The sequence below is a fragment of the Podarcis melisellensis genome (assembly GCF_964234715.1).
Source record: "Podarcis melisellensis genome assembly, chromosome: 10".
Taxonomy (NCBI): Eukaryota; Metazoa; Chordata; class Lepidosauria; order Squamata; family Lacertidae; genus Podarcis; species Podarcis melisellensis.
The window spans coordinates 9570152-9596814 of NC_138542.1; the positions used below are offsets into that span (position 1 = coordinate 9570152).

General features: G+C 44.2%; 1 protein-coding gene across 1 annotated transcript in view; it reads left to right on the forward strand.

Annotated features, from left to right (window-relative positions):
• Positions 1–26426, forward strand: part of MAPK12 (mitogen-activated protein kinase 12) — a 46174-nt gene extending 19748 nt beyond the window's left edge. The window contains exons 5-12 of the mRNA XM_081927874.1: positions 9247–9276; positions 9994–10041; positions 16990–17104; positions 21224–21295; positions 22371–22450; positions 23402–23480; positions 24586–24759; positions 26236–26426. Of these exons, the coding sequence (XP_081784000.1) occupies positions 9247–9276; positions 9994–10041; positions 16990–17104; positions 21224–21295; positions 22371–22450; positions 23402–23480; positions 24586–24759; positions 26236–26306 (669 nt within the window). The 3' untranslated portion in view covers positions 26307–26426. The remainder of the gene's footprint in view (positions 1–9246; positions 9277–9993; positions 10042–16989; positions 17105–21223; positions 21296–22370; positions 22451–23401; positions 23481–24585; positions 24760–26235) is intronic.
• Positions 26427–26663: the final 237 nt, after the last annotated feature.

A 26663-nucleotide genomic window follows, 5' to 3' on the forward strand; every position in this document is an offset into this window, starting at 1 on the left:
TTGGCATTGTTAAGTTGTGGGTTGACATAGCAGACGACACAGCGATTTCTCCAAAGCAGCTCTTTATTTGTAAGCTGGAACAGAACTGAACTGAGGAGCTCAGTCAGCCTGCTTATATAGAGCTCCAGAACAATTGTAACTGTTGCAACTTTCAAAAGCTATCCAATCACTGAACGTCACTTTTGATCCTTCATTTGCATAACTATCTACAGTATCCCCCTGCTGGCCCAGGGTGAGAACTTCAGTACATAACAGGCATATTCAGTACTTTGAATCCAACTTAGTACTTCTGAGTCCAGATTTAGACTGCAGTCCTGTATTTAATTCAAAAAGGTAAAGGACCTCTCGATGGCTAAGTCCAGTCAAAGGAGACTATGGGGTTGCGGCACTCATCTCGCTTTCAGGCCAAGGGAGCCGGTGTTTGTCTTCAGACAACTTTCCGGGTCATGTGGCCAGCAGGACTAAACCACTTCTGGCACAACGGGACACCGTGACGGAAGCTAGAGGGTACGGAAACACCATTTACCTTCGTGCCGCAGTGGTACCTATTTATCTACATGCACTGGCATGCTTTCAAACTGCTAGGTTGGCAGGAGCTGGGGCAGAGCAATGGGAGCTCACCCTGTTGTGGGGATTTGAACCGCTGACCTTCTGATCAGCAAGCCCAAGAGGCTCAGTGGTTTAGACCACAGCGCCACCTGCATCCTTTGTATTTAATTAGCTGAGAGTAAGCACTGTTGAACTTAATGGAACTTACATATGAGTAGATAGCTACGTATAGAATTGCACAGCTAGTGCAATTCTATGCAATGTGTTTTACAGTTTTATTTCCTGTTTGCCTATTTCTCTTCTGCTGTTTCTCTTGCTTTTCTTTCTTTTTTAAAAAGGTGCTGTCTAGGAATCAGCCATTGAATTAGGGCCTTACACAATGGGTTCAGAGGCAGGACACTCTTGCCTGGTGGGTGGGAAAATGCAGTGCAGTTTCCCTGCCTCACACAGTCTCTCATGTTTGTCTGAACTGGCCCTTTATCTCAGTAAGAAATGAAGGCAGAAAAGCAGCAAGAAGATAAAGTTATTCAGGCAGCCTAGAATACATATTTTTAAGCATTTCAGTTTCAGTGAGGCATCAGAGACGAAGGAATCACTATAAGGAAAGGGGAAATAAATAGTTTGTCTGGTTGCCACAATTCTTCTAGACCCTGCAATAGAAATAGTTACAGGTAGGTAGCCATGTTGGTCTGCCGTAGTCGAAAAAAATCCTTCCAGTAGCACCTTAGAGACCAACTAAGTTTGTTATTGGTATGAGCTTTCGTGTGCATGCACATATCTTCAGATACCTGCAATAGAAATGATTGCCTTCATTGTTCATAGGGTAAGTTATTCATCCTCTGATGAAAACCCTATAGCGGCCTGTCTCTTACCAAAATATTTGTTTCCTTGTTTGGTGTAGATCACGAGTACAAGTCTAGCCACTATCTCCATTTGAATTCTAAATGTATCTTGGATCTACGCAGAATGTGCTAAATGGAGTAGAAGAAGCACATAATTGTGCAGTTGTGCAAAACACGTCAAACAACCTTGCACATGAAAAGGAAAAGAAAGGTCCTCTACTTTTCGTGACTAACAGAATAGACAAAGTCCTGAGGACGCAATTCCCAACTAAGAGACGTTAACTTTTAACATCTAGCTTTTAACACTTTTGTACTGCATTTAGTTTTATTGGGAATATTTGCACCACATCAGAGCAGTGAAACGTGACCTGTACAAACGCTACTTCCAATTCCACTCTCGCTGATCCAGATGTTTTCTGTATAGACTTACATGTCAGTGACTTATTAAATCCACTTCACATAGAGGCACAGTGAGCTTGTAATGTATCCATTGGTTCCTTGCTTTCCACACACATCATTAAATGTCCAAACTGTTGTCTGGTTTTGTGTTCAACCTAAACAAACATAGTTATCTTGGGGGGAAATCAGTAAGGAGATTAGATACCTTGAGGGACATTTCTGTGCCTGAGCAGCAATCACACAAAGCCCACTTCACACTGTCCTTGGTTCACCTTTAAGCTATTGTTTAGCTCAAAATGCTGTGTGTGCATTTCGGTTTTGACATGATTTTGCGGGAGGCTTATCAGCTCGCATGCTGCTTTTGATTGCATTCAGTTGCTTCTTATCTCAGGCCTAGTTTGCATACCCCTCCTGGAAACAGCCCAAACCACCATGCACAAAACAAGAACATTTAAAGTGGCAATTTACATCGCTGCTTCTCTGTGTGAGTGAGTCCCAAATGCGGGTCCTGTGTTCTTGGTAAGAATAGCAAAGCAGTACTGTATAGCCTCTCTCTGTCAAACTGTTTCCTGATCTCCTGTTGCTCTGTCCCAGCTCCTGCCAACCTAGCAGTTTGAAAGCACACCAGTGCAAGTAGATAAATAGGTACCGCTGCGGTGGGAAGGTAAATGGCGTTTCCGAGCACTCTGGTTTCCATCATGTTGTGCCAGAAGCGGTTTAGTCCTGCTGGCCACAGGACCTGGAAAGCTGTCTGTGGACAATCGCCGGCTCTCTCGGCCTGAAAGCAAGATGAGTGCCGCAACCCCATCATCGCCTTTGACTGGACTTAACTGTCCAGGGGTCCTTTACCTTTTTGTTTTTACCAGTGAATCCTTCTACAAGGCCTCTGGAGATGCTGGGGACCTTGCCTGAACAATGTGGAATAGTTTGCAGTGGGGAGGAATGCCCAAGAAACTTTCCTTCCATGAACATCCTTCAGTTTAACTTGCCTTAGGATCCAAGCCCATTTTTGAGCAATTTCCCCCTTCCCCAGCAGTCCCCATTAATATACCCCATCCCATGTTGTTCAGGTTTTGGTGTAGATGGGGAAGGGAGGAATAGGAATCTTTTTCTCACGTGAACTTTCTTAACTGTGCAAAACTCTGGGGGAGTTGAGGAGCCTCTACTTCGAAATGAAATGAGTGAGGCTTTCTTCAGCAGTAACCCGCAACTCTCGCTCCGAAGTGCAGTTCTTGGTTTGAACGTGGCACACAGAGCTTGGACTCCTTAAGAATATTCACCTTCAAATCAACAAGAGAGTTGTGGATTGGTGCCTAAGCAGTCCTCACTCGTTTCAAATTGGCTTGCATTTTTTTTTTATTTCGAGGTCTAATGCTTAAAAGTCCAAGCTAAACGTTTATTCAAAAATAAGTGCTTCTGGGCTTAGGTAGAATTAACTTCCTTGCAAATAAATGCAGTTAGGATTATAGACAGAACTTTCTCTGGGTATATTCACTGAGTGCAGATGCGTTTTATTAGTTCTGCATAACAGGGATATTTAGGAGAAGGCGTACCCTAATTGGAACACATTTGTTTCTCAGAAGAGGGAGTTGGCTGTTGGCAGGAAATTCCTATTTTTTCCTGTTTCTTCTTAGGCCATTAGGATACTCCAATTACTTAGAAGTATTTCCTTTGCAACTCTCTCCTGCTATATGACTCCATGAGCCCGTGATAAGATTTTTCTTCTGCTGCTGCTACAAAAGGTCTCTTTGATATGTTCGGGACATACTCCCTTATTGGAACCTCAGAGGTTTGCCTAGGCCCCGGACAAGAGCCTCAAAGAGATAAAGATTAAGATAGACATGCCTGAATGTGGGGGGGAGGGGGACACAGAGCAGTAATTGCAAGCTGCATCGACAGCCATCTGTAAGGCAAAACCAGAAAAATAATCCAGGTAGAGAAGTATGTTACAGAAAAGCTCACCGATAGTCTCTCTCATTTATTGTATTTTTCTGTGGTCTGCTTAGTCTTTCCATTGTGTATGAGGCCAGGTATGGGGCAGGTAAAGATGCAGGTGCCACTTTTCAGCTGATATATGGTGTGCTTGTACTGACAATCACTGTAGGATTTGCGAAGGCACAGGGCTTTGGTAGCACTGACAACCAGCTGATCAACATCATCTGCAAAGACCTGTGTCGTTTCCTGCACTATTGTTATTATTGTTGTTTGTTGTTGCTGTTGTTATTTACCGGAAGTACCGTATTTTTCGCTCTATAACACGCACCTGACCATAACACGCACGTAGTTTTTAGAGGAGGAAAACAAGAAAAAAATATTCTAAACGAAACAGTGGATGTATGATTTTTGTGGTTCATGCTGTGGCCACAGACATGTGATCTGACGGTGAGTTTGGGGTAGCCCAATGCAAAAATCCTGAGGATCCATGTGGATCCATGCTTTGTAACCACGTTTTTGCACCATTGCGGCCCCATGAAACAGTGGGTGCGTGTGTTTTTTGGTGCAGGCTGTAGCCATGGATATGCTATGTGATCTGATGGTGAATTTGGGGTGACCTAGTGCAAAAATCCTGAGGATCCATGTGGATCCATGCTTTGTAACCACGTTTTTGCACCATTGCGGCCCCATGAAACAGTGGGTGTGGGTGTTTTTTGGTGCAGGCTGTAGCCATGGATATGCTATGTGATCTGATGGTGAATTTGGGGTGACCTAGTGCAAAAATCCTGAGGATCCATGTGGATCCGTGCTTTGTAAACACGTTTTAAGTGGGGAGGGAAGGAAAAGAACTCAAGGGACAAGGAGCACGCGTGGGGGGTGTGGAGAAGGATGCTGCTGATAATGCAGGAGAGGCTCCTCTCTGGCGTTGCTCCATTAGAACAAGCAGGCTCTGCGTCTCTCCCTCCTCCCCGGCAAGGAAACCATGATAGTAACCACTCTGAGAGAAATCAAGAAAAATTACGACCAACACTCTCCCCCAACAAGCGCAGTGAGGTCAAAACACACAGAGAGAGAGAGAGAGAGAGAGAGAGAGAGAGAGAGAGAGAGAGAACTGGCCCTAAAGTCGCAGGGCGCTGGAAGTCGCAGGGACGCTGAGGGAGTGAACGGGAAGCAAGAGAAGGAGAAGGAGCCCTCTCTCACACACACAGACACACAGAGTGTCAATTCTAAAGTCGGAGGGAGAGCGCAGGGAGAGTGAACGGGAGCAGGAGGAGGAGAAGGAGCCCCCCCCCTCTCTCTCTCTCTCACACACACACAAACACAGACACACAGAGTGTCAATTCTAAAGTCGGAGGGAGAGCGCAGGGAGAGTGAAAGGGAAGCAGGAGGAGGAGAAGGAGCCCCCCCCTCTCTCTCTCTCTCTCTCTCTCTCTCTCACACACACACACACACACACACACACACACACACGAGTGTCAATTCTAAAGTCGGAGGGAGAGCGCAGGGAGAGTGAAAGGGAAGCAGGAGGAGGAGAACGATAGCTCAAGCACACACACACAGCCCCTATAGTGGCTAATCCAACATCGGACAGCAAAAAACTGCAGGCAGGGACAGAGAGCACGGGGTTGTTTTAAAGAAGCCAACCCCGCTCTGCTTCTCTCCCTCCTCCCGGCTAGGCTGGCTGAAAAGCTTTGCAGCTACTTAGCAGCTCAGTGGGGAGGAGAGAGGTTGTTTTAAAGAGGACGGGGTAAAGCAGCCAAGCCCGCTCTGCTTCTCTCCCTCCTCCCCAGCTCAGCTCGCTGACAGGAGCCGCTTACACCCGCTTTGCTGTTTCAAAGCGAGCCACCGACAGCTCACAACTGCAGCAGATTCCCCCGCCATCTGTAGGCATTCGCTCCATAACACGCACAGACATTTCCCCTTACTTTCTAGGAGGAAAAATCTGCGTGTTATGGAGCGAAATTTACGGTATATCTGCAGGAGTGTCTCCACCCCCATCGTTCACCTGAGGTCCAGCTCTGAGGGCCTTCTGGTGGTTCCCTCCCTGCAGAAAGTGAAGTTACAGGGAACCAGGCAGAGGGCCTTCTCGGTGGTGGTGCCTGCCCTGTGGAACGCCCTCCCATCAGATGTCAAGGAAATAAGCAGCTATCTGACTTTTAGAAGATATCTGAAGCCAGCCCTGTTTAGGGAAGTTTTCAATGTTTTATCGCTTTTTTATTATCATTGTTAATATTCTGTTGGGAGCTGCCCAGAGTGGCTGGGGAAACCTAGCCAGGTGGATGGGGTATAAATAATTTATTATTATTATTATTATTATTATTATTATTATTATTATTATTATTATTATTATTATTATTTCAATTAATGTACCACCCTTTATCAAGAGATCCCAGGGCAGTGTACAACATTAAAAACACATTACAGAACATCAATGATAAAAACATAATAAAAAGCATACTGACAGACAGCCTAATAATAAAAGTGGCTTTTTAAACAGTGCTAATTTGGAAGGCCGTGGTTTCCTGTCTGTGTTGATATAGAAGAATAGCATCTGTTTGCAGCAAATAGATATCATACTTGGAGTTAGCTGTACAAGGCTTTCTGGAGGGCAAGGTATATGTTCTCACAGCACTGGGACTGGAAGACTGGCCCCCCCCTTCAATTCTGTCTTCGAAGCATCTGTCTTAGCCACAAAAGATCTGCTCTATGGTAAATCTGGCAGCCCTTCCCCTGAGAAAAAGAAGAAACGCAAACGGTATTCTCTAGAACTTCATGCAGCTAGGATGACGGATTTAGTAGCATTCGGTCATCCATCAGTTTTATTGTATCTAGCTGAAGGCGACAGAGAATAAAAGGAAAGCTTTCCTCTAAAATCATACAACATAACCTGTATCAGTTTACAACATAAAAAGAAATTTACAGCATTAAAAATTAAGATTGGAGTGCATTCTCATGGCTGGAACAGAACCTCTTGGCTGCCAGCGCAAATTTGGCTCCCTGGTGTGTAATATATAGATGTTTATCTGCTAGGGGTTCGACTGTCACTTCCTGTGTGGATCGACTTGGAAGCCAATTAAGAACTGGCGATACAAAAAACCCCTCTGGGCGTTGTATACAGGGGGCAAATCAGCAGATAGTGTGTAATGTCTCCTACCTGATTGCATCAATATATATGATCCATATGGGGCATTCCCCGATATCTCCCTTCTAAATATGATGAGGGCATCCTGTTGGAATCTTAGTTCTACAAAGGCCCTGGGTAGTTGTGGGAAGGTCAGAGTCTCAAGGCAAAGGGGCCTTGAGTGATTGGTCTTAATTTGGGGGTACCAGATACAGTAATGGGCGGCAGTGATGGATGCTCTGGCTTGGTTGGGATCCTGGTCAAAAATCCAATTTCTAATATCACGTGGGCTAAGGGCTAAGAAGAAGAGTTTTGGATTTGATATCCCGCTTTATCACTACCCTAAAGAGTCTCAAAGCTGCTAACAATCTCCTTTTCCTTCCTTCCCCACTACAAACACTCTTTGAGGTGAGTGAGGCTGAGAGACTTCAGAGAAGTGTGACTAGCCCAATGTCACCCAGCAGCTACAGGTGGAGGAGCGGAGAACCCGGTTCACCAGATTACGAGTCCACCGCTCTTAACCACTACACCACACTGACTATACAAGTAGTTCTCCATTAGAAGATTATAAGTCCTAACCTTCTCTTGGCATTTTTGTGCCCAGCCCCCTGTCCTTAGTTGCTCTAACCAGCAGAGCTTAATAAGAGTATGATCATTGAAGGTATTTAGCCTGTGCCAGTATCTCAGATGGGCAAGATCAGGATCTGGCATGTCCAAAGTCCATTTTGGGGGCCTAATCTGGTTTTATCTGGCCCCTGTGGCAGTTTATTTATTGGGGTCAAATCCTAAAGAAAGCTTCATCAAAAACTTCATCAAATCTGGCCCTCTTTGAAAAAAGTTTGGGCACCCCTGGGCTTGATCAATTCTGACTGCAAGCGAGGGAAGGCCCAACTCCACTCTGCCAGTGTCCCACAGGGAAGTCCCCAAATCTGCCTCATAAATTCATTTTGTGGGACCTCTATTTCAGATTTAACACCAGTTCCCCATATCTCAGCCCCATAGAGCACTTGGACGATGATTTTGGAGACAAAGCTCTTAATAGCTGGGTTGATTAGCTGCCCATTATTTGAATGGAAGAACCTATATAACTGTCCAGTAGACCGGCCAGATATTAGCTTAATTGCTTCCAGATGGGGTTTCCATGATGACTTCCCATCAATAAGTAATCCTAGATATTTAAATCTGGGTACTTGCTCTAGGGTGTGACTGTCTAGAGTTCATCTGGACTTGGTAGTCCTCTTGCCAAATACAATGACCTTGGTTTTATCATAGTTAATTTTTAGATGCGCTCTCTTTTTTTTTTTTACAAAGTTGACAAAATTTAACCTGCATCCTCCTAAGATTTTATTCTAAAACTAAATCATCGGCGTAGAGCAGAATTGATGATTCCCAGGGGTGGGGGCGAAAAAGGAGGAGGGTGCCATTTCAGGGATGAGATTATTTATATAGTAATTAAGTAGGAAGGGTGATTTTGTAGCATTAAGCTGTGCAACCTTGTGTGATTAAAAGTAGAAAAAGAAGACATAATTAAACGAAGAAATCAACCTGAGCCCTCTCTTTTTCTTAGATCTTGACACGGCTTAAATTTATGCAATAAATTAGCAAATCCTGCTTTTTTTCTGTAAAGCTCAGGGCAATGACATCACGTCCTCCAGCAAGTTTAGCCACTGAACAGATGCAGGCATACTTAGGTTGATGCACTATATGCACCTTCAGATTGATCTTTCAGATTAATAATAATAATAATAATAATAATAATAATAATAATATATTTATACTCACACATCTGGCTGGGTTGCCCCAGCCACTCTGGGTGGCTTCCAACACATATAAAAATAATAATAAAACATCAAACATTAATAGTAGCAATTTGATCCAATATAAAAAGTCACAATAACAATTATATACGTTGAAAACATTTCCTCTTATGATAGTCCCTGTTCTATTTGGACAGCATGGTAAGTCAAACCTTGGTTTAGTGTAGCAGGACCAGAGCAGTTGGAGTCTCTTGCCGGGAGACCATATATTCATGCTAAGTCATGGTTTGGCTGAGTGCTACATGTGAACTCAGCCAATAACATTCTTACAGTTTCATAAAATGACTTAACGTGTTTATGTAAAGTAGCTCGCACACACTTTTTTATGTATTTGCAAAACTGAGCAAGTCACAGCTTTGAGAAGACCGTGGTTGGCAGGGGCAGAAATCATGTTGGAGCTCCTTGTAGGAGTCAAGAAATATAAATGTGATTAATAAAGTAAACTTTGTTGGCAGGCAAAATCAGTTGTAGTTTCTAATTTCCGTAGATCAGAATTTAAAGTCATATAGCATCACAAACCTTTTCAGTGTGATCTCTGTTTATCAATGTCCAATAAATAAAGTGCAATTTTGTTTTTTTGCAGTATATCCACTCGTCAGGCATAATTCATCGGGTAAGTAAAGAATCTCATTTCCGGTTTGCTGTTTTTCTCTTCTGTAGTTTTAGATGGCTCTCTCACAGAAGCAAGCCAAAGGCATGAGAATGATTTAAGAAACAGACACCTAGTGGGTCAGTGCAATGTTAACTTAATGTTTGCCTTGATCATGATTACAAAATCTGTTCCACAACTGCTAAAATGAAAGGATTGTTTCCGATTATTTGTGGCTCGGTCGCCAGCAGCAGAGGCTTAGGAAGTCACAAGCATCACTCCATGTGTTGAGATTTGGGCATCTGCGTACAGACTACCGTGGGCAACCTATAACACTGCCCTCAGTTGAAAGAAGTCCTGAAATTTAGATACATTTACCAGCTCAGTCTGGAGGGCACGAGACGCTCAGTATCAGGATTGTGGATTTGAGACCCATGTTGGGGAAAAGATTCCTGCATATCAGGGGGTTGGACAGAATAACCCTTGTGGTCCCTTCCCTTCTATGATTCTATGAAATGTGCCCCTAAACCAGGCATAGGCAAACTTGGCCTTCCAGATGTTTTGGGACTACAGCTGTTAGCTAGGGATGATGGGAGTTGTAGTCCCAAAACATCTGGAGGCCCAGGTTTCCCTATGCCTGCCCTCCATTGAAAGAAGTACTACTTTTTATTTTTATTTTAAATGTGTTCTTCCTGAAGAGAATTTCATCTCAGATTTGTTTGTTTTTAAATATGTTTTTAGGACTTAAAACCCGGAAATCTAGCAGTAAACGAAGACTGTGAACTGAAGGTAAGAAATGTGAACACTTTGGGCTTACAGAAGTTTGAAGATCTAAAAATGGATGTGGCGGAATTTGGTAGTAGGACCTCGGAACTAATGTGATAGGAGCCTTTCAAAGGGAGGGTGGTACAGGGTAGTATATAATTATTTTGTGGTAGTTCCTTTGAATCTCTCCTGAAGTAATAGAATAATGGTAGTGTTTGGGTCATAAGTTCACAAGGGTTGGCAGAAATGAGTTAAGCAAGCCAAGAAATAGGTTGCTTAACTCTGGTTACCCATTTCATCCCATCCAGGAAACTATAGTTGACAGGTTTGATATAGCCAGTGTATTGATCCACCGTTTGAAGTTTAATACAGTGGAACCTCAGTTGTCGAAAGTAATCAGTTCTGGAAGACCATTTGTCTTCCAAAACGATCAACAACCAAGGCGCAAAGGGCTGTCAGCAATTTCAATGGCGAAAATTGAGAAGCGCGTCTCGGAAGCCGTTCAACTTCTGAGGCACGTTCGAAAACTGAAGCAATTACTTCCAGGTTTTCAGTGTCCAGGTTCTGAAACATTTGGCTTCTGAGGCGCTCGAAAACCGAGGTTCCACTGTAGTTTCCCAGACCAGAAATTATAATTAACTGAGAACTTTGCGGCTTTGCCTCCTCACATGAAGGGCTCTGTGTGCGGCCACAAGGCTTGTTCATATCTTGGCTTATTAAGTCGAGATACGATTGTCCAAACTAGCCCAGTGTGTCTTGAAGCCTGAAATAACATAATTCATAATTACTGGCTAAGGTAAGGTTGCTTGCACCATAGGCAATTAGCTGCTTTTTTAGAGGGCCATGCACGACCGGTTTCATTGGTAATTATTGGACTTCACCCAAGATGCTGCGAGGTTCATTGTTTATAAGAGGACAGCAGAGCTGAGCATTTGCTTGCGTGGAATAAACTTTGCCAGAGGTACTTTACTTAGCTGCATGAAATAATAAGCAGGAATTACAGTGCTACTGGGTTGAGGTATTGTCACTAAAGTGTCAAGAAGAAAATCTGTATTTTTTTGAACCAACTGGAAAGGCTCTTAATTCAACATTCTTACTGCCTTTCCAAAACTAAAATTGCTCATTCTGTGCATGCAGTTGGATTATTTCCCCTGCAATAAAAGCTCTTGAGCAATCACCTCAGCGTGGCTGTTGAAGCCCTCCCAAAACCAGCAGTCGGGGAGTCCTCAATACTGCCTCTGAGACCGGCTGTGTCAGCTCAGGCAGGAAGACTGCTGGGCAGCAAGATGGGCGGTAAACCAGCAGAATCCCTAATCCATCCCAGTTGCCCAGGGCCAGGAACACATGTTCCCAACTGGACAGAGAGCCTGGAGGAAGAGAAAGAGAACTTCTATAGACCAAAGCAACTTCACTTCCTATGTTGATGCTGCACTGAGTGGGCATAGCTGGGTGAGACCAACTTCATCCTAGGTCTCAGTGATGCAGACCCGATTGGCTTCCTCATTCATAATCAGATAATGGATAAGGCAAGTCTTACTCAGAGCCAACTTGGCAATCAGCGACGGCAGCCACAGACCTGAGGGCTTGTTGATAAAAGTTAAAGGACCCCTGGATGGTTAAGTCCAGTCAAAGGCAACTGTGGGGTTGTGGCGCTCATCTCGCTTTCAGGCCGAGGGAGCCGGTGTTTGTCCACAGACAGCTTTCCGGGTCATGTGGCCAGCATGACTAAACCACTTCTGGCGCAACGGAACATAGTGACGGAAACCAGATCGCACAGAAACGCCGTTTACCTTCCCGCCGCAGGGGTACCTATTTATCTACTTGCACTGGCGTGCTTTCAAACTGCTAGGTTGGCAGGAGCTGGGACAGAGCAACGGGAGCTCATCCCGTTGCGGGGATTCAAACCGCCAACCTTCTAATCGACAAGCCCAAGAGGCTCAGTGGTTTAGACCGCAGTGCCACCCGTGCCCCTGTGAGCTGGCTGATAGGACAGGCACAGTTCCCCAGGTTGGAAGAGGGTCTGGCACACAGCACAGTCACTAACTGCCTGTCCCAGTTACCCGGCCTGCCCCACCTCTCACACCAAATCTTCCTGAATCCTGAACCACTGCAACTGGGGCCCCCACTGTTCTCCCAGCCACATGCAAACCCCATGCAATTTTAAAACAGTTAAAACAATTGTAGCATTGGCCCTGTCTCTGCTTTGTAGCTGATGCTGCAGCCAGGAGATGTAGACTGGCTGCAGGTGCAGAGGTCAAAGAGGTCAAAGCTGCTCTCAGCTGCTGGCGCTGGCTTGCCTAATGGTGAAAGGCTCAGCTGGTACAAGACTAGCAGGGAGTGGGTAGCTGTAGATCAGGGATCGGCAAGGTTTACCGGCCATGGGCCAGATCACTCCCACAGAGATCATCCGTGGGCCGGACTGGCGCAGTGTGATGCCGAAAATCACGCCTGCGCAGAAGCGATTTTCGGCATCTGGACATTTCTGGTATATGTGCAGGTGCGATTTTCGGCACCGTTTGGCGAGTCCCCACACTGCGCTGCGTCGGTTAGTGCAGTGCTTGGGGGACTCACCAAGCGGGCAGCTCAGGGGCTGGTAAAATGTTTTTTATGTGCCGCATCCGGCCCATGGGCCGAATCCTGCTGTAGATGGTGAGGTGATTGGAAGTCTCTCCTCTTACTCTCTCCTGCTTGTCTCCTTGCCACAAACAGCAGTCGCTTGGTTCCTGGATCTTTGAACTGCCGAGCTGCATTTTATATTCTATTAGGGCTAAAGGGAGTGTTGGGTATATAAATATTTGCATTTGAACACTGGGAAGCTGCAGCAGCAGCAAAAAAAACCAAGCCCATAACCTGAAGACGATCAAACTGTTCCATGCACACTGCTGAGTTGTGGCATTAATAGAATGGCATTGACTATGTAATTGCAACTTTCTCGATAAAATAATAGGTTTAATTTAAAAGGGAAGTGGGAAAAGAGTGATCGGTCCGACTGATGTGTTAAGTATTGCTGCCTTTTATCATTCAGTTGTGCAGTTCAAAAAACAACAACCACAAAACCACTTTGGTGAACTAGAATTGCCACTTACTGTTGCCAGAAACAACTAGTATGCAGAGACAACGTCCGTGATTCCCTTCATATAATGAATAGTCTCTTTCAGATAAATCCCCTGATCCTTGGGAAAGTGCTTTTCAGTGTGAACAAGGATATTAAAACCAAGTAGACATCTGCATTTCTCTGAAACAAAGCAGTTGTTTCACTGCAAGTGGTTCTGTCGCCAGCGCCGAAATTTGGGAAGGGTTAGCAATGATGTCAGATTCAGCGAGAGAGAGAGATTGTTTTCAATTTGCATTTGTTGTCGAAGAATGTGTGCCTAAGTCTGTGGTTGCTGTTTCTTGATGGAAATAAGTAGGCCTGGGCGACGTATCGATGGGACCGGTTTGATGGCCAGACCACAATGGTGCCTTCACCAAACTGTATATTGCGAATGAAACCACCACCGCTCTTGAGTCCCTCTGCCACCAGTGCCCGGCGCATGGAGAGAAGAACAAACTGCATCAGCCCCAGCCCTGCGAGGCATCAGGGTGAACTTGTCGCCACGCCTGCTGAGGGAGCTGAGGCAGTTTGACCCGGCAACTTGTGTGGCCGTGGCCAATGCAGCTCATTCCTCTGCACAAGAACAAGTGTTTATTTATTTTTTGGATTGGAGAGAGACTGGCAGGAATGGCATTTAAAGAGTTTATAGAGGGTGCTTTCCACTTAGGCGATTTTCACTTAGCAAGCGGGGGAACCAGAACAAAAACCTGTGTAATTGGGGAGTCATCTGTAATCTTGGGAAGACAGGTGAACTAATGCCAGTGTACTGGAAGAAGCAAAGATCACAAGTGACAAAGTGATGATTCTTCAGCATCAACGTCGTTGGGCTGGTCTTCCAAAGCAACTACTCTCTTCCGAACTTAAAAATGGAAAGCGTCATGCTGGTGGTTAACAAAAGAGGTTCAAACACTCTCTCAAGGCAAATCTAAAATAAATGTGGTATAAACAACTGTGAAACACTGGTCTCCAAACGCTCCAATTGGAGAACAGCCTTCACCAAAGGTGTCATGGGTTTTGAAGACACTTGAACTCAGGATGAAAGGGAGAAAAGTGCTAAGAGGAAGGCACGCTTGGCAAACCCTCACCATGATCAACTCCCACCCAGAAACCAATGTCCCCACTGTGGAAGGATGTGTGGATCCAGAATTGGCCTCCACAGTCACTTATGGACCCACAGTTAAAACCTTGTTTATGGAAGACAATCTTACTCAGCTATGAGTGATCGCCTAAGAAGAAGAAGACATTGTGTAGATTTAGCAGTCAGGTGGTTCCCCATCCTATGAAATCATACCTTAGCAAAATATTAAATAAACAATAAATAAAATAATAAATAATGAAATTAATTGTTTCAGCAGGAACCTTAACTGATTCCAGCCTTCCTGCTTGACACCCAAGGTTGAAACGTCAGATTTTGACCTACAAATAGACTACAGCTGACAGATAGGAAACTTAAGGTTTACAAAATTGATTTATTTTATTTTTTTAATGCAAGGAAGTTTGAGTAATTGACGGTTCATGCTTTAAAAACACCATTCAGTTCCCAAGAGGAGACTGCTTTGTAGCACATCCATCTTTTAAGAAATCAGCAATGCTCCACAGACCTATTATCTGTGACAGAATTGTAGTGTAAAACACCGTTGTCAAAACAAGCAGACCTTATTAACCCTGAAACATTTTAAGAGTGAAGCGTAAGCCCTGCGGAAAAATTACCGTCTCTTAACCGAAGGGTTGAAGGGCTTGTGACTGCAGCCAGCCTTTGTAATCATATTACACAGATCTGGTGTAACTGCGTTTTAAATCCTTGCAAGTAACTGCAGCCTGTGCTTCAGCGACAGTTTGCAGAGCACCAGGCGAAATTATGCTTATTGTGTGTACAGCCTTAGACTGCTATCCTTTTATTTTAAAGTAGCCTCTGCAAGTTATGAAAGGATCCTACCCTGGGACTTCTTGCAGCAGAGAGCTCAACAGTGTTTAAGATTCTTTTGCGTGCTTAACGGTCTGATGCTGTCAACCACTGTTGACCATCCCATAATGTCTGTGAGCACAAACCTCCATAAATAAGTATTGAACTGGGTGCAGTGGGAAAGCATGTACACACAACTGAAGTGATGGACATGAGGCAGGAGTTAATAATGCAGGTGAGCTGCGCGCAGGTGAGCTGCATGCAAGCTGCCAGCCAGCCCTGTGGAGCCTCCTTTTATTGAGACAAATATGCAAACCAGGCAGATACATTTTGGGCTGTGACCTTTTCACATCTTCCGGTCCTGAGATTGTGGGGTGGTACAAAATTATTTTGGCACCTGTTTCCACCGCGTCATTTTCCCCTTGCACAGTGTATGACAAAGGAGACAAAAGGTCTCAGAGACAAAGATTACAGACAGGGCACCACAGACTACTGAGACCACAAAAGGTTAGACAGAGGCAACAGTGTTCAGACAGGCATGGCTTTGTCTGTGAGGGGTGTGTGTGCTCCGCACCCCAAGGTCACGCGTGCAGGCAGACTGAGGCTGCCTGCGGGTGGGGAGTGTGCTCCCTCTGGACCCCACTCCCCACTCCGCAATCATCCCTACACACAACCTCATAGATATTGGTGGATACGCATGGTTCCCATCACCCAGACTATGGTCTTTTTAAAATAAGAGACTTAAGAGTAGAAGTATCGAATGCACCTTGCCACCACTTCTGGGACCCATGATTAACATTTCTTTGCCTAGTTGGTGCTAAGTAAGCAATGGCGATCTATCGGCAACATCTTTTAATGCGAGAGGAAGAGAAGTGATCTCCACTAATTCTCCTTGCACCACCTTCCTTCCACATTCTGGCTTTTCCACAGGATCCCACAATACGATACGATACTCTTTATTGTCATTGTCCCATACAGAACAACGAAATTGGGGGGGGGGATCTACATAAGACATTCAAAACCAACAAGCCTGCTATCCCAGCCTGGTTGTCCCCCTAAAAACTCTGATACCCCATTTTTAAAATACAATACACTCCCATAGAGACTCCTTATACTGCGTTTAAAACCAAAATCGCATTTGGATAGAAACTGTTTCTCAGGCGGCTAGTCCTAGTCTTTATAACCCTGTACCTTCTTCCAGAAGGCAGAAGCTGAAAGAGATCATTTCCGGGGTGTGCACTATCCTGCGCTATCTCTGCAGCTTTCTTATGGCACCTGGAAGTGTAGATTTGATCCAAGGTGGGAAGAGTGCACCCAATTATTCTCTCCGCAGTCTTTACAACCCTGGACAGCATGGTTTTTCCCTGACCGTGCAGCTCCCAAACCACACACAGAGACCATAAGTTAATACACTCTCAACACTACAATGGTAAAATGCCATCAACAGGTCCTTTGAGAGATTGTTTTTCTGGAGGATTCTCAGAAAATATAACCTCTGTTGCGCTCTCTTCATCATGTATTTGCTGTTTTCTCCCCTCTGAAACGGAGGTCTTAGGGGCTGCAGCAGGAAAAGGGAGAAATGTTGCCCCTTATTTCTCAACCCAATTATCATAGCATGAATCTTAGCCCCATAGGTCTTTAAACCGTCATTCAAAGTGATTAATTTTCCTTTCGCTTCATATATTCTGGCTTTGAAAACAGATGCTGGGACTGAGCCCTCGATCTGGACCTCTTAGCGAAGAAGAAAAGTATTTTTCTTCTCGCTTAACAGAGCGCAACAGCACTGTTTCCTCCGCAGCATTATAATGGCAATCAGGAGTGTAATTTTGCATGCTTATTACCAATGTGATTTTTTCAATTGCAGTGCTAGAACATCGGTTTAACGCGTTCTGCTTCTCTGCCACCCCTGTTTTCAATGTGTTTATGACTAATTTGGAGCTGCAAATTGTATGCGTCTTTGGTTCCTCTGTAACAGATTCTGGATTTTGGGCTAGCAAGGCATACAGATAGCGAGATGACTGGCTACGTGGTTACCAGATGGTACAGAGCCCCAGAAGTTATACTTAACTGGATGCATTATACACAAACAGGTAATTGTCGTGTTTGTGCTCAGATTAACACTGTCACTTGAGCTCTTCCAGTGGCATCATTACACAAAGCTACCCTGTGCTTACATTTGTCTCTCGGAATACCAACCAAAGGGGTATTGCTTTGTACATAATCCCCTGATCTCTGTTGTGCTAATTGCAATTCTCAGTCTGTTTATATCTGGAACAAAAATGAGGGCAGCTGTTAACTTCCGTGGAGGCCTTCCAGGTGTCTTGAGAAACAATTCCAGCTTCCCCTCGGGAAATCAAGGAACATTTGCTACCATTCATGGGTTCCAAGGTATTGCCATATGGCAATCTAGCTACCTCAGGGTATGCCTGGCTTTCAGCCTGCCTTCTCATTGTCTCAGTGTCCTTATTAACTTCCTAGAACAACTTCAGTCCCAGGCAATAGATACAGTCTTGCAGATACTGGCAGATACTCCTGTTCCTATATCCATTTGCTTGACCAAACCATCAACATCATCATCATCATCATTGTTATTACAGTGGTACCTCGGGTTAAGTATTTAATTCGTTCTGGAGGTCCGTTCTTAACCTGAAACTGTTCTTGACCTGAAGCACCACTTTAACTAATGGGGCCTCCTGCTGCCGCCATGCCACCAGAGTACGATTTCTGTTCTCATCCTGAAGCAAATTTCTTAACCCAAAGTATTATTTCTGGCTTGGCAGAGTCTGTAACCTGAAGCGTATGTAACCTGAAGTGTATGTAACCCGAGGTACCACTGTATTATTAAGCTGTTCCTGCCTCCAGTACTGGTCCACCCTTTCCTGTAGCCCAGCGGTTCTCAACCTGTGGGTCCCCAGATGTTGTTGGACTACAACTCCCATCATCCCTGAGCTCTGGCCTTTCTAGCTAGGGATGATGGGAGTTGTAGTCCAACAAAATCTGGGGACCCACAGGTTGAGAACTGCTGCTGTAGTCCTTTTCCTTTCTCTTGAGTGCTAACCATTGGTTGCCTACTCAACCGCACTTCTGTTAAAGTCAGTTGATGCCTTTGAATGCTCGTTCCACAATAAATCTGCATCTGGGATAGCTCAATCAATGGACCATGAGACTCTTCATCTCAAGGTCATGGGCAAAAGATTCCTGCATTGCAGAGGGTTAAACTAGATGACCCCTCTCCAAATGGTCCCTTCCAACTGTACAGTTCTATGATTGGTGTTGAGAAACAATGGAGTGTGCCTCCAGGGGTAAAGTCAAACCACTGCGAAAGCAGCACTGAAGTTACTTCCCCGGGGCGCAAGCCTGGGCAGTTTGTATGGAGGTCCTGGGCTGCCTAAACAAGGCCCCTTCTTGGCCTCGCTGATGTGGTCCAAAGGAGAGCAGAGAAACACAGCGATCAAAAGGTCGGCGGTTCGAATCCCTGTGACGGGGTGAGTTCCCGTTGCTCAGTCCCTGGTCCTGCCTACCTAGCAGATCGAAAGCACGTCAAAGTGCAAGTAGATAAATAGGTACCACTCAAGCGGGAAGGTAAACGGCATTTCTGTGCGCTGCTCTGGTTCACCAGAAGCGGCTTAGTCATGCTGGCCACATGACCCGGAAGCTGTACGCCAGTTCCCTTGGCCAATAAAGCGAGATGAGCGCCGCAACCCCAGAGTCGGCCATGACTGGACCTAATGGTCAGGGGTCCCTTTACCTCTACCTGGCTGCAGGAGCTGCCGGAAAGAGGCGTACAAAGGCACCATCCAACCGTTTTAGGGCCGGCACTCCAGATTTGTGTAGGATTTACTTGTTAGCCTTTTCTTCTCCTGAAGATATCCCACAAGGCAGCAGAGGTTTACGATCAGTGTTGTCCTTCTCCTAGATGGGCTACCTTCCCAGGTTGACGAGACCCTCTACAGCAGGCATGCCCAAAGTCTGGCCCAGGGGCCAAATGTGGCCCGCTGGTCGATTTAATTCACCCCCCACAAGCAGTTCTGAGAAATGAATCTGTTGCGGCCCCCTAGCGCCTGCTGCTCAGCTTGCGCATCCCAGGAGCCAATACTCTGCCAAAGCCATTTCTCTTCACCATGGAAATGGTGTTGCAGGCTCATCACGGAGCTCTCCCCTGTGTCTCTCCTTGGGTTGACCAATCTGGTTGGCCAGGGGGTGTGGCCTAATGTAAGGTAAATGCAAGTTCAACCCAATAATTTTTTTTGGGGGGGAGCAATCCTTAAAAAAGGTCAACAACTTTGGGGCAAAATCCTAAAAAAGGTCAACAACTTTGACCGGCCCTCATGCATTTTCACTTCATCAAATCTGGCCCTCTTTGAAAAAAGTTTGGACATCACTGCAGAACTGCACTTCATCATGTGCAGAACTGCCTAAAGCACTATTTATCAGAGCAGTTAAGATACCAAGTCAGATTGCTGTAACGTCTTAACTCAACATTGTCTCTACCCAGAGAGCCAGTGTGGTGTAGTGGTTAAGAGCGGTAGTCTCATAATCTGGGGAACCGGGTTTGCGTCTCCGCTCCTCCACATGCAGCTGCTGGGTGACCTTGGGCCAGTCACACTTCTCTGAAGTCTCTCAGCCCCACTCACCTCATAGAGTGTTTGTTGTGGGGGAGGAAGGGAAAGGAGAATGTTAGCCGCTTTGAGACTCCTTTGGGTAGTGATAAAGCAGGATATCAAATCCAAACTCCTCTACCCTAACTTGGCAGTGGCTCCCCAAGGTTTCAGACAGGTGAGGTTCTCAGCCCTACCTAGAGATGCTGAACTTGAGTCATTCTGCATGCAGAGTGGATTCTCTACTGCGGAGGTACTGCCCTTCCTCAAGTAGTCATTCAGCTATGAAGCTCACTGGGTGACCTGGGCAGTCACCATCTCTCAACCAAGCACACCTCACAGGATCCCTTGGGTAAAATGGGGCAGGGAGAGAACTAACCACACCACCTAGAGCAGTCTTTCTCAACCTGTGGCTCCCCAGATGTTGTTGAACTACAACTCCCATCACCCCTAGCTAGCAAGGCCAGAGCTCAGGGATGATGGCAGTTGTAGTCGAACAACATCTGGGGACCCACAGGTTGAGAACTGCTGACCTAGAGCATGGGTAGGCAAACTAAGGTCCGGGGGCTGGATGCGGCCTAATCACCTTCTAAATCCGGTCCGGGAATCAGCGTGCTTTTACATGAGTAGAATGTGACCTTTTATTTAAAATGCATCTCTGGGTTATTTGTGAGGCATAGGAATTCATTCATATTTTTTTTTCAAAATATAGTCCGGCCCCCCACAAGGTCTGAGGGACAGTGGACCGGCCCCCTGCTGAAAAAGTTTGCTGACCCCTGACCTTGAGCTCCATAGAGAAATGATGAGGTGTATTAAATAAATGAAAAGCTAATGACAACAGTGGATTGCCCTGTGGCAATCACACAGGGTCCCTGGACATTTGACGGTCTATTGATCCCCGCGCCACCACTGTGATTGCCTCTTCGCTGCCACCAACCCGTTTCTCTCGGGTACACACGGAGTCCAGACAGTTGTTAACATTAACAAATAATCAAGTTTCTTTTTATAAGCATGAACAAGTTTAAGGTTTCAGTTAATTTTTCTTGTCAGTTTCTTAATCTTAGTTTCTTTACTGACCTATACGTTCCTAACAACTTCAAACTGGTTATCCCAATTATCTTATCTGACTCCACCTAACAGTTCCTCTCACTCTCTCACAACACAACTCGACCAACCCACAGACTTAGCCTCCCTCTTCCTTCTCCAACTCCCAACTCTCAACTGACTTCCACACAACTCTAACTCCTCCCCTTGGGTTCCCACTGGCCAATTACATCACACTCATTTAACCCTTTCCTTATGACCCACCTAGGAGGAAACGCCACAGGCCCCAACTCAGAATCACAACTTGCTGCGTCCGTCCATAGTTGCTCACTCTTGAAAGTAGAAAAGGAACATTTGTAATCCAGTCCTCCACAGCTCCCCCAAAAGCACACATTGGGTTGTGTCAAGGAGCTACTCCTCTTGCAGAAACCAAATGCACATTTTGCAATTGCAAACTTTATGTGCCTTGCCTCTAAAAGGATTTGTTTTTCTGCATAAAGCACAGGCATAAGCTGAACTTAAAAGGTCTCGCACAGCAATTTAACGTAATCATTTTCTGTATTTCAGTTGACATCTGGTCAGTGGGCTGCATCATGGCTGAGATGATCACGGGAAGGCCTCTCTTCAAAGGCAACGATCGTATCCTTTCACGGCGAACACTTGGCATTAAGATGTAGAAGTATGTAAGAATCTGGGTGTCAAAAGTGTGCGAGTTCAGAAACACTTTAAACAAATAATTATCCCTTTAGCTTCTTGCTTCCAAATGTTTTTACGTTTGTGTTTTGGCCAAAATTTGCAAAGAGGGAAACTTAATAGTACATCACGGCTGCTTTGCATTACTAATTGCAAGTAGAAATTCACATTTGTAAGACTCCCTGGCACGCAGGGCTGGTTTTTTCAGGTTGCCAGCTATGCTTTACAACTTCATATCTGTCCCTTCCTTCCCTGCTGTGGGACAACATAGAAGCTCAGCAAGTATTACTGAAAGTCAGGGACAGCTAAAGCTAAGGAAGGCTGCCGTCAAAACTTGCAGAAAGTTCTTATAACCAGTTTTGAAAGATAAGTGTAAAACTATTTGAGCTCTAATGTGGCTTATAAAAGCTTGTGGAAACATGAATGAATGAATGAATGAATGAATGAATGAATGAATCTTTATTTGCATCAGCCATTTGCCATAGCAATAAAACAGCAATACGATATACAAAGAATAGAAATAAAAAGTCAATTCTATAAAATACATTTTAGGGTTTTGAATTAATAGTCGAATGGTGGATCTTATTCTGATTGCCCCAGCTAAAAACCTTGCAGCCTTTGCTGTCACCTGCTCATCTTGATCTGCCAAGAGAAAGGACGCTGTGGCAGTGGTTGGGCGACCCGGAAAGGACAATAAAATAGGGGTGATAATCTCATTCAAGTCTTTGTGCAAACATGTTTTTCTGTGATACTGTCAGGTCCAAATCTGAACTATGAAGTGTCCTCCCCATTGCTATCTCTGAATGGTATTCAGAAGTCATCCTTAGCCAGCTGTGGTTTTGAGAAGTTATAAGAGACCAGTAGACTTTGGCATGTGGAAGCCAAGACCATCTAAAACACCTCTCCTTTTTACACGTGTTGTATGTTCCAGTATTAATAGCAAGAAAAACCGGATCTGTTACAACATGCTTTTTATTTTGACATACATACTGAAGATTTGACTCCTGACTTTGGCATTCAGACCTGGACCAGCTCACAGAAATAATGAAAGTAACAGGCACGCCAACTCAAGATTTTGTTCAGAAACTGCAAAGTCAAGATGTAAGTAGTTCTTGCTTTCTCTGATTTCTTTTTTTTTTAATGAATATTTATTAGCATTTTCTATAATAAAACAAAAACAAAAGTAAACAAAAAAATACAAAACTTAAAAACAATTAAAAACACATAAAATTTCAATTGCTTATTTTCTTTTAACTTATTTCTCAGACCTCCTCGCACCTTCCCTTCTTGTATTCCAATTCAAATTATTAGCTCAGCAAATCCTTATTACTTATTTCTCAACTTTAACTTAATAATTTATTTTAACATATTATTATTTTGCTTTTTCTCTTTCATCGATTTCCTCAATTTATTTTTGCTGACCTTATTTTTATTTAATTTAGTTCATTTTAAAAAACCAATTTTGCCTTATCCAAACTTAAACATCAATACTTATACATCAATACTCATTCTTGAAACATTTTTTCTAAAGTCGACCAAAATTCCCTTCCATGAATTTCCCAATATTCATACAAATAACAAAACAAAATAAAAACAGAACAAATTATGATTATGTACCCTTTGGATTCCAAAACTCCACCCCCCCTTTCCCGGTTTCAGTCCCCAACAAATGTCCATCAGTCTTAATCTACTATCAGCCTGGAGATCTCACATCCGAGGTTCTTAATTCTCTCTCAATTCCTCTCTGCTGGTTTTTTTGATAGTCCTTAATATTAAACACCAAATCTCGGAGAAGCTCCGGCTTTCTCTGATTTCTTAAGGACAAAGTGCAAATTCAGAAATGCCATGTGCATTGCACCAGTTCAGGTGAGAGATGGCGTATATGCTTTTTCATAGTAATTTTCATTGTACCTTTGTTTTGGAGGATCGTTTTTATTATTATGTAGTAGTTTGAGACACAACTAAATTTGTACTCCATGGATAGCACTGAGACTAAATTCAATGTCATTTCTTTATTGTAAATGTTAACATCCTGTTTTGGCTTCTTTCAAGGCAAAAAACTATATCAAAAGCCTTCCAAAAGTGCAGAAAAAAGACTTTGCTGCTATCTTGAAGTATGCAAATCCTTTAGGTAAGTAAATATAGATGCACGTAACAAATAATGAAGCTGTGGGGTATAACATGGCAGTGAACAATTAAGTGTCATTGAAGTTGGGCAGATACTTTCTGTCCTTTTCTAATAAGCTTTTCCAAGAATTTTGCTTCTATCTGAACATTGCTCTGTGCAGGATATTTATCCCCATCTGAATTAAACGATCTCCCATTAGAACGGCCAAATTTAAACAAGGTGTGGTGTAAGAGAAAGTTACTGTTTCATTAAAAGTTAAAGGACCCCGACAGTTAAGTCCAGTCGCAAATGACTCTGGGGTTGCGGCGCTCATCTCGCTTTACTGGCCAAGGGAGCTGATGTTTGTCCGCAGACAGTTTTTCTGGGTCATGTGGCCAGCATGACTAAGCCACTTCTGGCAAAGCAGAGCAGCACATGGAAACGCCGTTTATCTTCCCGCCGGAGTGGTCCCTATTTATCTTCTTGCACTTTGACGTGCTTTCAAACTGCTATGTTGGCAGGAGCTGGGACCGAAGAACGGGAGCTCACCCCTCGCAGGAATTCGAACCGCGACCTTCCAGCAAGCCCTAGGCTCAGTGGTTTAGAACACAGCCCTACCCGTGTCCCAGTTTCATTAGTAAGGCAGAAATAAATATCCTCAAAAGCTGTGTGACAGTTCCCATACTTCATCTGGTTTTATTGTAATATTGCACCAGAAAAAGGCTCTGGCCCTGGTCGAGCCCAGTCTAAGCTCCTTGAGGCCCAGGACCTCAAAAGTATGATTGTTTGTGGACCGTAAGGTCCTCCGTAGGGCGAACCAGGAGAGGTGGTCCTGTAAATATGAGGGTCCTAGACCATATAGGGCTTTAAAGGTTAAAACCAGCACCTTAAACCTGACCCTGTACTCCACCAGGAACCAGTGCAGCTGGTATAGCACTGGATGAATTTGCTTCTATCCCAAGGAACTGAGTGGCCTCTGAAAATGCAAAAGCACTCCTGATCTATATGATCGTCTGTTAGCATAGTTAAGCTCAGTATTAGTTCCTTAAACCTGACTTGCTGCTGGAAAATTAAAATCATTACGTTTCATGCTGGGTCTTAGTGCTTGCCCTCTCCTTTGTTGATCCAGCTGTGAACCTTTTGGAGAAGATGCTGGTGTTAGACGCAGAGAAGAGAGTGACGGCTGCAGAAGCTTTAGCACATCCTTACTTTGAAGCCATTCACGATCCTGAAGAGGAAACCGAAGCAGAGAAATACGATGATACTTTTGACAACATGGATCTGCCGCTGGATGAGTGGAAATGTAGGTTTGGTACATTTTGGCAATCTTCAGGCTAGGACAGAAAACATCTATAGGCTCTTAGGAAAATAGGCTTATACAGTAGTACCTCGGGTTACATACACTTCCGGTTACATACGCTTCAGGTTACAGACTCTGCTAAACCCAGAACTAGTGCTTCAGGTTAAGAACTTTGCTTCAGGATGAGAACAGAAATCTTGCACCAGCGGCGCGGCGGCAGCAGGAGGCCCCATTAGCTAAAGTGGTGCTTCAGGTTAAGAACAGTTTCAGGTTAAGAACGGACCTCCGGAATGAATTAAATACTTAACCTGAGGTACCACTGTAATTAAAATATGCTTCAGGTGAATTTAGAAATCCGATGCAGTGAATTTCTATGTGTGTCCCCCCCCCTCCAGCCCTCATTGGTTCTGTATAGTTTTCCTTTCCATTCTACTTCCGTTCCCCCATGTTCATGACCTATTTATCAACATTTGTATTGTGCAACAAATCAGACTGCCACATATTGCCTAATCCACTGTTTCCCAAACTTGGGTCTCCAGCCGTTTTTTTGGACTACAACTCCCACCATCCCTAGCTATCAGGACCAGTGGTCAGGGATGATGGGAACTGTAGTCCAAAAACAGCTGGAGACCCACGTTTGGGAAACAGGCCTTAGGTCAGGGATGGGGAATCTATGGACATCAGGTGCAATTGGACTCTGACCCCCATCAGCCCTAGCCAGCATGACCAATAGTTAGGATGGTGGCAGCTATATCTAGTAACATCATGGAGAGTCACAGGTTCTCCATCGCTGGCCTAAGAATGGCAGACGTAATGTAGAAAGCCATTGTAGAAAGTTTCCATTAGAACAGCTTCCTGTCTTAAGCCCTAATTCTGAGCCCTAATTCCTGCAATTTTAAGAAGATATGCCTGAGATAGGATCTGGCATCTTCTATTTGCAAAGTCTGTGCTTGACAACTTGAGTTATGGCTCTCCACTCAATTGTCATGTGATCTACCTTTTCCTCTTGCATTGTTTTGGTTTCGCTGCTGTTGATTCATCAAGCCAGTCTGACCTGTTGTAAAACCTATAATAGGTTTTATATATTACCTATATTATTATTTATATATTACCTATATTTTATATTATTATTACCTATAATATATATAATATTATAGGTAATAATGAAGATATAGATCAGGCCTAGGCAAACTCGGCCCTCCAGATGTTTTGGGACTACAACTCCCTAGCTAACAGGCCCAGTGGTCAGGGATTATGGGAATTGTAGTCCCAAAACATCTGGAGGGCCGAGTTTGCCTAGGCCTGATATAGATGTTATTAACATATAATTAATTATAGCTAAATCAGAGGCCCGCACACTGTCAATGATGGGGGTGGGATACTTTCCCTGTCTGGTGGTACTTCACAATAAGTAATAGGGATGTGAATCATTATTTCTCTGAATGTGAATGCAATTCTTTTTCTTTCTTTTTTCCCCAGGCATCACATTCAAAGAAGTGACAAACTTTAAGCCTCCGCAGTTGCCCGAGTCGAAAGAGACAGCAGTGTAAAACCACAGGGACCAATTTCCTTAGAAATCAAATGAAGGAAGGAGGGTGTAAAATTTTAAATATATATATAATTTAATTGTACAAACCTTTTTATAAATAAACTGGATGTAATCTGTCTAACCTGTCTTCTGAGGGAATATTTGCATTCCGGACTTCAGCTAGGAACCTAATGCTATCATAAGCAACACACCACAACTGGGTGAATATTTTGTTTCTGCCGCACATTGCTTATACCTTACAGTATGTATTTCCCTTTCTCTCAACCCCAAAGCTCTCACAACATGTTACAGGTTCTCTGTATAGCTACCATTTCTGGTGGGCTGCTTCACAAGCTACGTTTTTCATTTAGGAAACATT